The 16,148-nt window shown below is 37.4% G+C and overlaps 1 protein-coding gene across 8 annotated transcripts in view; it reads right to left on the reverse strand.

Annotated features, from left to right (window-relative positions):
* Positions 1 to 16,148, reverse strand: part of Ntng1 (netrin G1) — a 351,363-nt gene that overhangs the window by 61,161 nt on the left and 274,054 nt on the right. For 4 of the 8 annotated variants that reach the window (XM_015998106.3, XM_015998107.3, XM_006979443.3 and 1 more), the window contains exons 5-6: positions 12,189 to 12,215; positions 1,930 to 1,995 (exon numbers count right to left, since the gene is read on the reverse strand). In XM_015998106.3, coding sequence (XP_015853592.1) covers positions 1,930 to 1,995; positions 12,189 to 12,215 — 93 coding nt within the window. The remainder of the gene's footprint in view (positions 1 to 1,929; positions 1,996 to 12,188; positions 12,216 to 16,148) is intronic. The other 4 variants (XM_015998105.3, XM_042279763.2, XM_042279764.2 and 1 more) reach the window with 1 other exon arrangement.

Consider the following 16,148-nt stretch of genomic DNA (forward strand, 5'->3'; position numbering starts at 1 on the left):
TCTTCCTAAGGAAACCCGTTGTTTCTTTTCCAATTATTGATGATGAGCTGCTTGGGTAAATAACAAGATACAGAATAGAGGCTGAGGGTCTTTGTAGATGTTGGCAAGAAAAATTACAGTTCCACAAAACTGGCCTCTGCTAGACAGAGTGCCTTTCACTAGTATTTCAAGTTTAAGCTCTTAATCCAGCTGCGTTACATTTTAAAGCAGATTCATTTGAGCTCCTTGTCCAAATCCAAAAAGTACAATTGGCCTTCTCTAATGACAGTTCTGAAAGTTTTGGTCCCAAGACACCAAAAGCATAGCAAAATGATCAAATGGGTCCATTTCAGGATTTGAACAAAGCATAGTCTCACTCGGATCAAAACTCAGTGCGGAGAAGTACCAAGCCTTAGGTCCTTTCCTGCATATTTGTTGGACTTCTGAATTCAGTGGTAAAATACTGTGTGCCATTTCAAAAATATTCTCAGGGAACATGCCAAGGAAAAAACCCACTACCCCCACCCTTTCCTCAGAGAATTATATTAACAGGGAGGGGCTTGATCTGTATTTCTTTTTCCACATATGTACCCAGAAACTTGAAGAAATTCATTTAGAGCAGATGATTAAGGTAATTCTATTTGCTAGTAATATATGTATCTAGGACAGTCTCAATTTCATCACTGATAGTGGACTGAAAATGCAGCCCTTCCAATTTGACTCCTCAACAAATTGCTAATATATTTTGTTTTGTTTAGTAGCTATTTCCTGGTTCCTCCTTTTGCTCATTTCCTCCTCCATCTGTATTCATTAGAGTTCAAAAGGAACATCCTGTCTATAACTAAGGAAGGCAGAAGTCAGTGATGAGTGTTTTATTTTTGGAGAAAGAAGGCAAAAGAACACTGCTTTCTATTTGAGATAAGCGCCTATTTATATACAAACGCATGCACATACAGGCGAGATGTCAGTGTGAATCTAACATTACCCTGCAACTTAAGGAGTTCATCATCCATCTGAAAAGTTCTATTTCTACATAATCCTACTCTGTTTCCTCTGTCCCATTTTCCTGCTTCCCCTTCTTTCTACTCTCCCTCCCTCCTTTCTCTCCTTCCTTCCTTTCTTCCCTTCCCCTCTCTTCTCTCCTTCTTCCTTCCTTCCTTCCTTCCTTCCTTCCTTCCTTCCTTCCTTCCTTCCTTCCTTCCTTCCTTCCTTCCTTCCATCCTTATGATGTTATTAACCATAAAATAATTACTGTTCTTAGAACAGACAGAAACCAGGTATGTTTTTTTTTTAAAGCCAATAATAAAAAAATGAATGTTCATTGGTAAAGGAGATGGAGGGATAATCCCAACAAGAAAATTTATTAGAATGTGTATGTATGCATCATCGTAGATACGTGAGAGAGGAGAGAGAAGAGAGGTAGAGAGAGGGAGGGAGGTGAGGGAGGGAAGGAGGGAGGGAGGAAGGGAGAAAGAGAGAGAGAGAACACTAAAGTTTTCAAAGTCAATATAGAGCAATAGTAAAAGAAAGCAGACCTGCTGGGAGATTCAGTGCTGCCTTAATCTATTTATCCTGACCCTCAAAACAATGGAAGCACCTGTGGGTTACTTAAGAAAAGTGAAAGGGAAGGAAGGAGTTCATGGTGCCCATTAATTTTTAAGATTTACACCCACGCTGTGATGACAACTAAACTCTAGGCTTTTCTTGGGAGCCTGTCAATATAAATTTGTTCAAGACTTATAAATTCTGTGCCATCTCCTCCTGCCCACCCCACCTTTACCGCAACATTGGCTGGACAATCTTCGTATTAGGAAAAAAAGATCCAAATTATGATTTGTTCAAAGACAAGGTATTCATGGTAATGCTCTATTTAGTATTAAGATGGTATGTAGGATTTTTTTTCCCCAAACGTGGGATTTTTCTATCAGTAGGAATTTTAGATGCTCCTACCTTGTTTTGGGTTAGAAACCTCAAGGGAAGAAATATTCGGCCATATCCTATTAAACTTTGGAGGAGCTGCATGCATCGGGAAAAATCAGGGCATGTTATTTTCAACTATGATGTCATTTGGTCCAAACAAAAATATATCTCTATGGACAAAGACACGAACCACACACCTGTTTTTTAAACTTGGCTGTGATGCACTTAAACAAAACATGACTTCCACACCAAACAAGAGCAAGCAAATGACGACTCCAAAAACATTGAATGGACATTATTTATATAGCTACTTCTTTAACAAAGCATCTACTTTGGAAATAAGTAGAATGTTCTTACACAAATAACCAAATAGGGACTTCAGCAATCCAAACTGATATGTAAAGTTGGAGCCTGAAGCTAGAAGATAACACTGAAGAAATCATTTCTCACTTGAAGTTTCCATTCTACTCAATTTATATTTACAGATATGAACTGGTTGCATTAGTCTTTCATGAGAGATTCTCTGTGGTATGTTTTAAGTGTGAGCCATTATCTCTGACAGGAAGTGGATCTATTTCCTGTTTTTATGCATGCAATTTCTCAGAGAAAGAGAGAAGAGATTACTGATGGTTCTTGCTAAAGAACAGCACAAGGGTCTTCCAATCACATCTAAACCTTGTATGTATACCAATACAATATTTTCATGACGTTTTTGCCTTGAAATACATTTCTAAAGTACTTGTTATAAACCAGAAGTAATCAAGGACATATTTTTTGTTTTTGTTTTTGTTGTTGCTTGTTTGTTTGTTTTTTAAGACAGGGTTTCTCTGTGTAGCTTTGCACCTTTTCTGGAACTCACTTTGTAGCCCAGGCTGACCTTGAACTCACAGAGATCCCCCTGCCTCTGCCTTCCAAGTGCTGGGATTAAAGGTGTGCACCACCACCGCCCGGCTATGACATGGTTTTATTTAATAATATCAATTCCGTTTTAAGTCCAGAAGGGAAGGGAAGAAACCCTCCACATTTAAGAGTTGATGTTCTGAATCTGGCAGTTTTGTTAAGTAAAGAAGCTATTTCATGACTGAATCTCATTCATTAAAGCCAGCTCAGAAACACATCTTGTGTCTCATCCTTTGGGGTCACCCAGTCCTCAGGGCAACTGTGACTCTGTCCTGCCTCAGCACATTACTGAGGGTGATCCTGACTTCTCCTTGGTAATGTGGACTGGAATGAGTTTTAATAATGCTAGTTAAAATTTTATAGATCTACTTTTTGTTTCCCTGATTAGATTGGATCTCTTCAAAGAAGGACAAAGCCTTTGAGAGACCTGCAGTAAGCATCTGATAATTGAGAAATTGATATCAAGCGGCTGGGCTACTGTAAACAGGTATTATCAGATTGTTTCCTCTATCATTAGATTATAGCAAATATAACGTTCTAGCAAGACATGGAACTTTCATATTCCTCTGAATAACTTGTTGGGGAAGCTGATCTCATAGACCCATTGGTGCCACTGCCCCACCCTCCTCCGCTTTCATGTATGTGGATGCCCAAGCAAAGAAAACCGTAATTAAGATTACTACATCTATTAAAGTTTATGACCAGAGAAAGAACATTATTTTTCTGTCTTTGTATCTGGGCATTGTTAAAAACCAAACACTTGGTAACATGTATGCTAAAAACATGGGTGATCCATCGGATGCTGATTTTCATGTCACCATTTTGACATTGGGTAGGTACTGAATTAGTGGAAGAAGTCTAATGGCTTTTGATGATCAGCTTTGGGAAGTTGTACATTTACATTTTGAGAGAATTAGGCCAAAATTGTTTTTTTAAATACTTCAGTTAACTAGCTGGATTTTAGTTAGTCATATTATTAGCACCAGATTTAGTTATAAGTTTAGTGAGAGGCAAATAAAGGCCATCGGTGGGGAACTATTGATAACTGTAATGGTTAGTATTTAATGGCTTTGTCTTGATGAAATGAACACAACCATCTAGTTTATTAATCTGTCAAAAAACTTTTATTAAATATTTCAAGCATTTTTTTCAGACATGATAGTGCATGCCTATATTCTGAGCACCTGGGAAATAAAGACAGGAAAGTTTTCGTGAGTTAAATCTGAGCCTAGACTGCCCAGTCAATCCTAGGCCAGCTGCAAGTCATGAAGTGGAAGTCTGTCTTAAGGAATGAAAGAAATTTAAGCAATTTTATATGTTTATAAATAAATTTTAGCAGTTAATTTCATGAATTAAATTTTATTCCCTATTCAAATATATTAAACATCTACTATGTTTTAGATTAGGTCTTTCCTTAGCTTTTGTGATTTTTTTTTCTGGGAATTTGAGGTTGCAGTTTATTGGTCTTTCTTCAACTTAACAAAAATGGTGTGGATCATTTATCTGCCCTGCATGGGATTCTCGCGGTGGACATAGTTATTTTGTTCTCTACATATATTTCTGCACAGAGCATCATTTCCTCTGTATTGTGTCACTAAGATAGTTTCCTGGGCAAGGGAAACAATCGTTGTTGCCTGATAATGTAATTAGAGAAATTTTCCTAATAGATGTTGTTATGTAGGGTCGCTAACCTTCCTGAATGATGAACAAGTTCTTATCCAATCTTCCAATGGGGCAAATAGTATATGCTATTTTTTTTTAAGGAGTAAAAACATCCTGAGAAATCAGTATTAATATATGTGGCTTCCAAACTTTAATATGTGGTTACTGTCTATTCATATATGCTTAGATATTTGGCCAAACATGAGATTTTTAAAGAAAACTTGATATCTTATCTTATATTTTAGAAAATATTTTGTTTTATAATTGCAAGGCCAACTTAGAAAGCAATAAAAATGATTATATTACTCTCTCATTCTTTTGCTTCTCTTAAGATCCTGGCATTAAGCTAAATATTCAATAAATACTAACAAATATTTAATCCCTGAAGGAAATTAGCCTCATTGGAAAGTATACAGATACTATAATTGAGACGAGTTCCATCTTATCAAATTCAAATGTAATGATGCCTCTGAGAATTCTTAGCCATTGGGCTACTTGCTACAAGCAGATAAACAGTGCAGATAGCACAATCTTATACTACACCAAAAGACCTTGTATTGTATTAAGAAAACTACTGCAAATTTATTGATTTCATTTTATTCCCCAATCAGATAGGAGAATCTCCAAGTCTCAGAGTGGTGCTTCATTACGAGGCAAATGGCCCAGAGAGTCATATGATGAGGAATTCGGTCTTAGCTGTACCACTTAGGAACTATCTGGCTGTTAATTTGCCTGAATTCCATTTTTCTTATACTTAGGACAAATATGCTGGAGAAGTGGTCTCCAAGATTTCTTTTAGCTGACCAGTTCTGTCACTCCAGTGGCTTCCTCATGGCTTAACAAGATCATCCTGAAGTTTACGGAAGCATGAAGCCTATTGGGATGACACGTTTGCCCTTTATAGTTCCCTCCCTAAGAGGGAATGACTGCTGCACGCTTTGGTTATGAGCCTTTTCACTACCACAGTAACTCCTTCATCTGAGTTTAAAATGCACTACTGGGGAGAGAGAACCATTTGCAGATGGTCAAACACTCAGGAATAAACTTCTGTGACACTGGCCATATGGGACAAGAGACTGATGTCTTGCTATGATGTCTCCTTAGCTGGACTTCATAGACTACCTATGTATACGATAAGGAGAATATAACATATATACCACAAAAGGCATATTTAAAGATAAGCAATATAATATCTGCAATATCCATAGGTTACAATTATCCTATTAGTATTTTTTATTTCAAATTTTATTTTTAAGAGCCTAGAAAATAACTATTTAAGGGAAATTTATATAAAATATGGTACACATAAACAGATCTCAGACTGGAACTCAAATTCTACCACTTTACAAGTTCTTAACTTCTCTAAGCCTAAGTTTTCTCATTGGTAAGATCGAGAAGATGGAGTTATGTGTTATGGAAACTGCATTGCAGTGATCATCCAGTAGCTATCAACTCTTTTCTATTTGTGATTACCGTGTAATGGAGATCAATAATATAGTATAAATGTTCTTCCAGACTCAAAGTATAAAGAAGAATGTGCTCCCCTATTCTTTTTTTTTTCTTCATTTTTCCCAAAGCAAATTATTCTGACCTGCCTAAAGCTCAGTAAGATGTAGCTTGCTCTAGAGAATAATCTGGTTCTAGACTGTATCAATGGTTCTATACTAGTTCTATACTGTTTAGAATGAAGCAAATTATCTCCCAAACTATGATAAATACTAGATTTCAACCTTTCACAATGTAAGGATGGTAATTTGCACATTTCTGTTTGGAAACTCATTAACTTAGCACATGCTTCAGATAAGTAGTTTTTCTGAATTCTTTTTGTTAACAAAACTCTTGTGGAAAATTGTAAAACAATTTAGTTGTAACACTTGAAATCTATTTTCATGAATTGGAAACAAAATATAAAACTCAGAATCTGGAAGAACATTTTTTTCTTGACTTTGTGCCCCAAGGGAAGGTCTCTGCACTGTAAATTGAAAAGAACTATGCTAGAACTGCTAAAGCTGACCATCTAGTTCCAACACCATAGGGAATCAAGCTGGAAAGAAGTCTTGAAACAGAAACTAAGGAGTTTTGATTTATAGAATCATGTTTTGAAGGTAAGATTGCCTTAGATTATTATATCCCATGACATTCACTAAGCAGAAATCGAAAGTGAGTTTCATTTTACTTGTGGACAGTCTTTAAGGACCGAGTAAACTGACTGTCCTTTCCAATCAAGGAAAAAATTTACTGACTTTTTCTAGAATATTCATAGCATACTGTCTTGTACTATGGTGTTTTAAATAACCGGGACGCTATTTCTAAGGCCATGGTGAAGGTTTAAGGTAGGAATTGGAAACTAGACATCAGTTGACTCATGTGTAAGATGAAGTTAGATGAGTTGGGCTTCAAATATATTAACAGTACTAATGTTAATATAATATTTTGATTCTGAAACATCACCATAATATAAGCTGGTACTTGAAAGATGCTGGCGAACCATTATGAAACACATGTCCAAGGTAATATGGAAAATTGGGTGGAAATTTTATCACAGGCCCTTTTTGTATTTATATAATAATCATTGCTAGTGTTCCTTGGGAAATCTTGAAATAGTACTATCGATGTCCCTTAAAAGTGTCTATAGAAGGCTCCAAGGCTCTTCAGGAGAAATTCTCTGAGATGTTATCTTGCCATCTTCACAGATACCAGCCTGCTTCTGAGAAATGCAGCATCATTTGATGGGAAAGATGAATTTAATGTCATAGTAGGAGGACTATCCTTGAGATGACACAGTTACCTGTATTTTACTGTAAGCAACTATTTCAACAGATAAAAAGATTGTTTTATTCTCTCAGAGTCTATGTAAGCATCTTACGTAATTTGCATAACTCTCATACTGCTTTGTACTCTACAACAGCCCAACATTTATATACTTGCACTCTGCTGTGTGTGCTGGGGAGTTGTATGATGGTAGAAGAAGCACATGCTTTGAAGGGGTTAGAGCTGGTGATCCTTTTTCCTCATTCACCAAGCTTATATGTTCTGCTGACAGCACGGTGAAGTGCCAGCAAAATAACTTCCATTCTTCTCCAAACTCTGTGTTTCTTTGTGCAGAAATGGGTTAATTCAGGAATCAAGGGGTCTCTTAACTACATAGAAATAGTCTTAGCAGGAGTCAATAAATCCAGATTTCTTTTCCTTTATGTAATTGTTTCCACTTCATTTAATGCTGTGACATTAGATAGACAGTCCTGCTCACAGTACATTGAGAAAGTGACTTAGCCACTCTGAGTCTCAGATTTACCATTTGTAGGACTGCCGTCTATAGAAACTTGGGGGACATAGCCCTATAATTCAAATCGCATATCTATGTATAACTTATCCAAAGAGGTGGAATGGTCAGTTGGTTGGCTACCCATTGGTACTCCAAGAAGACTTATGATCCGAGAAAACTTCAATTGGCATACTCTGAAAGGGGATACTGCAGGATAAGGATTCACAGTAATCAGTTTGAGGGTTCATTATAGAAACCTTGGTATATCTTCCATTTAGAAAACATCCTATCCTACAAAGACAACTAGCAAAGGTAGAGATTTTAGCTCACACTTAAAAAATGGATTGATATTCTAAAATTGAGTAAGTGAAAGTTAAAACATAAAAAAAGTCAATTTGCTCAAGATGGGCAATTGTTGTCAATTAAAATTGGTAAACCTCTCAAATTCTTCTTGTAAGTGGAAGATTCTTACCCTCTTGCTGGAATATTTGATTTTTTTTTTCAGGATTAAAAAGGCAGCTATGTCCTAATAATGTTCATTCAATTTTAGGATAACAACAAAGGTTTCATGAATATGAAATGCTAGTTACACAAATATGAAATGGATCTGTGATGAGGATACTGGGTACATGATAAACAGTCCCAAAAGGCATTACACCTGAGACCTTAGCTTTCTTTCTAGAACATCAGCAAACAGTTCAAAATTAATGTAGCGCACCATGCAATTTGCCATGTTGCTACACTAGCCTGATGATTTTTCCCTCATTATATAAAATCTAATTAGTTAAAGGGCAATTCAATGGAACTTTTATTTGGGGATTTAGAAGTATTAAAACAAGGGGGAAAATCAAACAGACACTGCAGCTCTCTGAGTAGAGTGAACATGATTATTAATAACCCTTGGGTGGGCAAATGATTAACCTTGTTATTTTTCCTTCTCACCATTCAAATTTATACAACAAATTATCACTGCACAAAAATATTTGGATGCTGTACGGAAAACAACTTTTACAAGGTCTCCAACTGGCATCAAATGTTCTCAAGTATGAAAACATCTCTGGGCTTTCTCAACAGGCTGATGGATCCCTGCAGGTAGCATTTCCCTTGTTTAATAGTCCTGCCAATTAAATCAAATTAGAGATGAATTTTCAACTCTGTGATGAAGGCAATGCTCATTATAAGAGAAAACAGGAGAATAAGATATTTCCCTTAAGTGAATTGCTGTTTCAAATTTAATAAATGGGCCATGGGGGAAGGGGATGTCAAACAGCTTCATCACTGTTATATGCTTTGTATACCATCGCATCAGTCAAATGAAAGTTATTTAGGAGAATAATCTGTAGTCCGAGTTGCAAACCATCTATTTCCCTATTTTTCTTTTGTGTGTTTTCTTTTGTATTTATCTAAAAATTCCAAGTATTTTTAAAATGCATTTTCTTGATGTCATATTTCATTCTCTGGAGGATTTACCTTTTATATTTGACTAATCTATCATCTGCCTTTGTACGAAATAATAATCACCCCCACAAAGCTATTAAACATTAGGACAATTCTTGCCAGCCTAATTGTACTCTTTATAATATATTATTTAACATGATTAGTTCAACTCTTTGTGTTGCTGGACTGAGAATTAGATAATATATGTTAGAAGGTAATGATTAAGTTCTCACTATAAACAAAAAACACCCACAGTAAACCATCTATTAATTTGGATCATCAGCATCAACAAATGTTCACTTGAATAAAATTGTAAATTATATGTATATGAACTGCTGTCATATGAGGTTAAATAGAAACAGTGGTCACAAAGCTCAAATGGCTATGGATCGATTTGGGGATTCATTAATTGCTGACAATATCATTAGTTTTTTTTTTTGTTTTTTGTTTTTTGTTTTTTGTTTTTGCCATGGATCAAAGCACATCAAAAAGCAAAAAGACTGAGTTTTAGATCAAGTGCTCTTGGAATGTTTGAGGAGCCTATCTCCTAGTAGATAAACAGCAGCAAGTACAAATAACCTTAATGGCAAATTTGTTTTTAAAATATTTTTAGCAGATGATCAGAATGGATAGCCACTCTGTCCATGTATTTGAATCTTAATGCTGATGGTGACAATATGAAATCTATATTGAAGTCTATTAGAGCTGAATGCTCCAGTCATTATAAAATATAGCATATGCATATGAACTTATGGTTACAAGCATCAATATTTTACATCAATAATATACATGATTTATTTTCCACAAAAAATACTTTGATGGTCAGAGCCTCATGGGTATTACATTTGTTACAATGGGATCTTCCTAGGTAGCCATTAGGATTGTGTTCATTGGTTCCTTCTTTGCCATGAAGAGAGAAGCCCTGGAAAATGCCAAGACTTAGCTAAATATCCAAGAGCTTCCTCTTCTCTATCTTGTATCTTGAATCCAACTGCCCATACCCTCTGCACCTTCTAGGCCTGGCAATGAACCATCAACTTGTGAATTCTTTCCCTGTGGAGAAGAAAAGAATCCACCAGTGCACACAAGAAGCACTGTGCAAGGCCACAAAGAAGGAACTTGCTAATGCCATTAAAGACACCTGGGAGATAATGTGGTGTTTTACGGTGTTATCATAAATCTCTTTACCTTAAAAGTCAGGCAACAGGCTAGCTAGTCGTGTGTGATACTGGATAATCCCTGAATACTCTTCCATCTTGCTTATTAGAAATTAAAAAAAAAAAACACCCATTGTGCTCTAAGGTGCATATCCAGAGGTATTCAGACTACAGACTATTGTTTTGAGTCATAGAGTTTTTGTCACAGATATTAGCAGTAACATTTTCTCAGGTTCCTGGTAATAAGGATTAGTACATTTTCCAAAGGAACAACACAGCGTCCTTTCAGGTCACCGCTGATTTCAAAAACAAAATTGTGCAAAACAAAATTGGAATTTCTTGATTCACTGTGTAAAAGGTCAACATCTGCTGATGCTCAAAGATGGGGAATGGGGTGGAGGCGGCCAAATGAGATGTGGAGTGAGCAGGTACAGTCAGAGGTCCATGCAACACACAACTGGCTCCCAGAACAGAAACACACCCCAGCACCAAAGAGCTGCTTTTCTACTCATCCATTTCTGACACTCTGGCCATGCCAGATCACAAGAGCCCCTCTGGTTCCCTCTGCTTTAAAGTTGCTCAAGGACAGTTGTCAAGGCCTGAAAGGAGCACATTGGGCTACACACATAGACAAGTGCCAAGCACCGAAGCAGAAATGTTAGAGCTGAACATGCTCCTTAGAAAGGTGGCCCCAAGACCACTTTTGTAAGATCACAAAGACAGTGCTGCCATTGTGGGTTTGTGTCAAAATGGATGTCAATTCTGCTTCTGATTGTAGAGCAGCTGATTTTCATGGCATTCAACATGTCTAATGCAAAAATATCCTTTTGATGAGTGACCATCATAAGGACCAGTCTTCTTTCCATTTACAGTCCTAACTGAGGTTTCCTTAGTATTTTATTTTTAAACCAGTGAGTTAGTAGTGGCTCTAGGGTTTTTGCCATTGAATATAAAGGGCATGCTGTTAAAAAAAAACTGTGTGAAATTATGTTCTGAAACAGTATCATACATGTTTGGAATGACCATTTCCAACATTGGGTAAGGCTGCACTAATTGAGACAGGAAGAAGAGTTGCAGCCTTAGCCTCTTGCGGTAGCTGGAGATGTTCAAAGCAGTGATGTTAGAAAGGGTTGTCCAGAGAGTGGAGGGAAGATTTCTCTCTTCAATTGCTTGGATTTCTACTGAGAGATTTCTTTAGGAAGCTTTGGTCCCATATATATGTATATACATATATATCCCTTTCTTACCAAAGAAACAAAGGACTCCAGAATGAATAGACCACTGTAATTCTGGAGAAAGGAGTGGGTGGTGTGCAAACTGATTGCCTTTAATTTCTCAGGATGATTAATGATCATAAACCCACCTCTTTCAGGCCTTCACAAAACCTACATTTTAATGCATTAAAAGATTTCTTCCCTGGCTCCATGGTGTTTTCCTTGAATTTTAATGAACATACTTAGGACGTTCATGGACTCTCATTCTCTGCTTCTCTCAGTTACATTAGAAATTCAAGCTCGGTCCTACAGAGAGAGTGCAATCTGTTGTTGGTTACTAAATATGAAATAAGACTGTATCTAAGATGAGATGTATTTATCTAAGTAGTTGCTTCTCCGTTCAGGTCTCTGTTCAGGTGCCCTTCATGTATCCAAAGTCATTAGGGAAGTTGGCATGGCACATCTACAGAAGAGCTGTGCACCGGTCACTACTTTATCTGTGTTCCCAGTCACGTGTACCTAATACCAGAAGGAAATCAAATTCCCCTAGAAAATGCTATATTGCATCAGAAATGGACGTAAGAAAAGAGCTCTGAGGAGCTGCACAACAAAGCAAAGCTCGCCTAGGTTGGGTTTGGTGATTGTTTTACTTACTACCAATACTGGAAATGCTGGGGATACCTGCAGAGACAAAACAAAACAAAACAGTGAAGAACTGTTAGCTACATATCCGGTGACATCTTTAACTTACTGTAAAAGTCTTAGAAATGTGACACTTGGTGACTCAGATGATCAGAAATTAGTATAGAAAATTTACATAAACTATACGTGTGTATGTATGTACACACACACTGCCATCTTTGGCATTGATTCTCGAACTCTTCAGCTCATCAGAATTGAAAAGTTCATGTTCACCTTCAATGATGAGTGCAAGGACGCCTAGGGACATCAAAGATTTTGTGCTTATTTGTAAGGTTAATGAATTAATTCTATGTGGTTCGGAGCAGATATGAAGCTAGGGTTTTGATCCGACCACACTACTGAATATAAGCCATGTGCACTGGGTCTCTTTAAATCTGTTACCAGGTACATACATTAGCTGCTGAAAATCATTTGACAGTTTATTTGATTAATTTGACATAGTCATCCCTTTTATTCTTCTTTTACTTGTCAGATATGTGGATTAAACTCTGTAATAGAAACTTAATTGAGCAGAATAATTCAAGAATACATTACATTGTTCATATTGATCATGGACCTCACCGATTATTCAGCCGCTCTTTGATTCACAAGTCATGCTAAGTTAGTGAAACTATTTCCAAGTTTGGCTTGATATCTTAGAAATGTGGACACACCTTAAGTCTGCATCCACATTATGACTCCTACCAACCAGTATAGTATTTCTGCCAAGTCTGAGCAGCCAGGACATCTAAATCTGAAGGGTGGATCCAACTCCTAAATCTTTATGAACCTTGTAATCTTGGGCAAGTTTCCTATAATCTCAATGTTCCCTTAGTTTCCTATCTCTCTATTTGTTGTGGAAATTATATAAACTGATAGGTGGAAAGCATCTATACCATTATTTCGTACGTAGTGTTCTTGCAATAGTTACACTTACTGTCTTAGCTTGCTCATAAAGCAGGTCTGTGGTAAATATTGCTGATTAAATATCAGGGATTTACCTCCTGACACCCAGTTTATAGTTTCTGTATGGGTGACAAGGAGATGTAGATCAGGCAGTCCTGAGTGAGGGGCCTGCATTGCTACTACTGACTAGTAAGGTGATTTTTAGCTGATCCAAGCCTGTTTGCTCATCTGCAAAGTGGCCAGTCATATCAAATGCATCCGGCTACTGTGAGGATTGAACAAGATAATCCTGAAGCATGTCTGACCCAAGGTATGCAACCATTAAGTAATATCTGTTAATGAGTTGGTAAGTCATGTTCTTCACATCACTGAAATGTTCTCACAGGTGGAAACTGTAAGAACTGTTAAGCTTCTATTTTAGCACCCATTTCCTAACAACTGCCCTCTTCATAACTGAACTGATCACTGTACCCTTTTTTTCCCCTGAGACCTCTAGCTTTGTAGCCTTTAAAAATAAAGCTTTGTTTTTCTGTGGTAATGTGAGAAATGGAAGACTATAGAATAAAGAGTTATTATTATGTATTTAAAACCCTGGAAAGAGGAAAGGATAGAGTCTTTTCAGTTATCAGGTACACAAAAGATCTTATTTTATTTATTTTAGATGCGTGGAGTTTACTTACTTTGTTATTCTGATTTTTGCATTGTTTGTACATGTTTTTGTGTGTAGAGGAGGCACTTACACCGGCCTTCACATGTAGAAGGTCAGTGTTCGGTGTCTTCTTCTAATCCTTCCTATTATATATTTTTTTAATACAGGGTTTCACATTCAGCTTGAATCTCACAATTTTGGCTAGACAGATTTGCCAGTCGGGCCTGTGGTATGTCTGTCTTGCACCTGTCCTCAGTGCTAAGTTTACAAGCATGTGTCACTGGGTCAATCTTTTATGTGGGTACTGGGGATCTGAACTCACATTCTCAGGCTTGTACAGCGAGCACTTTGCCCGCTGAGCCATGTCCTCGGCCCCTAAATACTTGGAGTTTATAGTAAGTACTTCAGCTTAATTACTTATTTCTGTTCAATCACAATTGGAAAACTAAATGTCCATATTTCAACTGTCTCCGATGAACTGAATTTAAACTGAATGTGATTTCTGCAAAGGATAGCTAGGCTCTGAGCCCGACACTTTAGTCAACTATGTCTACTGCAGTGTGACATTGACTTGGTACTGAACCTTTTTTTCCCCCCATTTTTGCAAATTCCCCACTGAGTGAGGTGTGATGGCAGCATCATAATTTTAGTCTCAATTGCAGAAGCTCAGAATTTCCTCATGATTGAAAACTCTTCTCTCGTGCAAGGCACTGCTTGCTTGTTGCAATCCATCAAAGAGAATGGAAGCTGAGATAGCAGGGAGAGACTCTTCATGCGTCTTCAAACTTCCACGGAGGCAGAGGGCCATGCATAAATGCAAGGTGAACTGCTCTGGGAGTTCCACCAGACACAATAATAAACAAGCTTGCGAGGCAGCTTACCGCAGCCCTTGCTTCTGTAGAATGCTTCAGAAAGATGCAGAAGTGTTTTTGGTTTTGTTCCTTTGGGGCCACAAGTGCAGGAGAACCCTATTCATCTCAAGTTTCCACACAGTGCCAACCATGACTATTCTGAGAGTTCGTTTCCCTCATGAAGATGCTATTACCTAATGCTGGATGCTTAGAATTCAGGCTCTTCTTCATTCTGTGCCTTATTTTTTTTTTTTTTAGGTATTGCCCAATGAGTCATTCTTCATTCCATGTCTGTAAAAATGGTAATTACTCAGAAAAGATTTTGAAACTGCTCATTTGAATAAAAAGTTTTGAAATTGAATATATCTGAACAGTAAGGGATGTCCATTAATTTATTTCCAAGTACTATTTTCTCCTAATGGTTCTTACTTTAATGTCAAAAGCTCCTTACTTTTTGTCTGTGGGCAGCTGAAGAACTTAGTAAACCCAGTGCATCAACTAGAAAGACCACATATAAGCTGTGAGAAATGCTTTAAGAACTCAAGAAAAGAATGCAGGAAGGCCTAGAAGTGGAAAGCTTGTGTTTTCAGGCTCCATAAACTCGAACCCAAGGATTTGATCCCATCTTACAATGGCCAATGCAATCATAAGTGATAGTATGACTCAGATTGTGTTGGAAAAAATTGTCTAGGCACATACATGTTGGCAGTTTTCTTTTTCTTTGTAATGTTCCCTATAATGCGGTAACTTTTGTGTAAAGCATGTTTTACCTTTGAAACTGAGCTCATAAATGTTTTCTTCCATTCTTTCTCCATATCCTCATGTTGGCTGCTCTCTCTACGATCTCATAATTCTTTGTTCAGCCTTCCATGATGGATTTATCCACTGTTCTGCAATTCAATTGTGTTTCTCTGAGAGCACTGATGAAGCAAGTCCACTTCCTTTTCCTTTTGGTGTCCCTCATATTGTCTTGGGACAAAGTATGATGCAGAAAAGTTTCACAAGACATCAGTGTATTGGTTCTGGGGACTGGAAATGTGGTTTCATCAGGCTTGGCAAGTGCTTACCACAGGGCTGTTTTACAGCCTTCTTTCTACTTTATGTTTTGTGATAAGGTCTCACTGAGTTGTTCAGTCCGATTCACTCCATGCTCCTTGAAGACTGTGGTGATATTTTATTTGTGCACCCCAATAAAGCTTATCTGAGGATCAGAGGAAAAAGCCAGCCACTATATTAAACATAGAAGTCAGGCAATGATAGCACATGCCTTTAGACGTCGCATTTGGGAGACAGAGATTCATCCGGATCTCTGTGAGTTCAAGGGCACACTTGGAAGAGAGCCAGACATGGTAGCACACACCTTCAATTCCCAGCACTAGTTAACCATAGAGGTCTGGAGGTCTGTACAGACAGACAGGAAGTGATAGAGCTAGGTGGAAAGAGAAAAGTGATGTAGCTGGGTGAAGAGAGGAAATGAGATGGCAGGCACAGAAAGGATATAGGTATGAGTATACAGGAAGTGGATCT

This window comes from Peromyscus maniculatus, chromosome 6 (genome assembly GCF_049852395.1).
Source record: "Peromyscus maniculatus bairdii isolate BWxNUB_F1_BW_parent chromosome 6, HU_Pman_BW_mat_3.1, whole genome shotgun sequence".
In the NCBI taxonomy this organism is placed as follows: domain Eukaryota; kingdom Metazoa; phylum Chordata; class Mammalia; order Rodentia; family Cricetidae; genus Peromyscus; species Peromyscus maniculatus.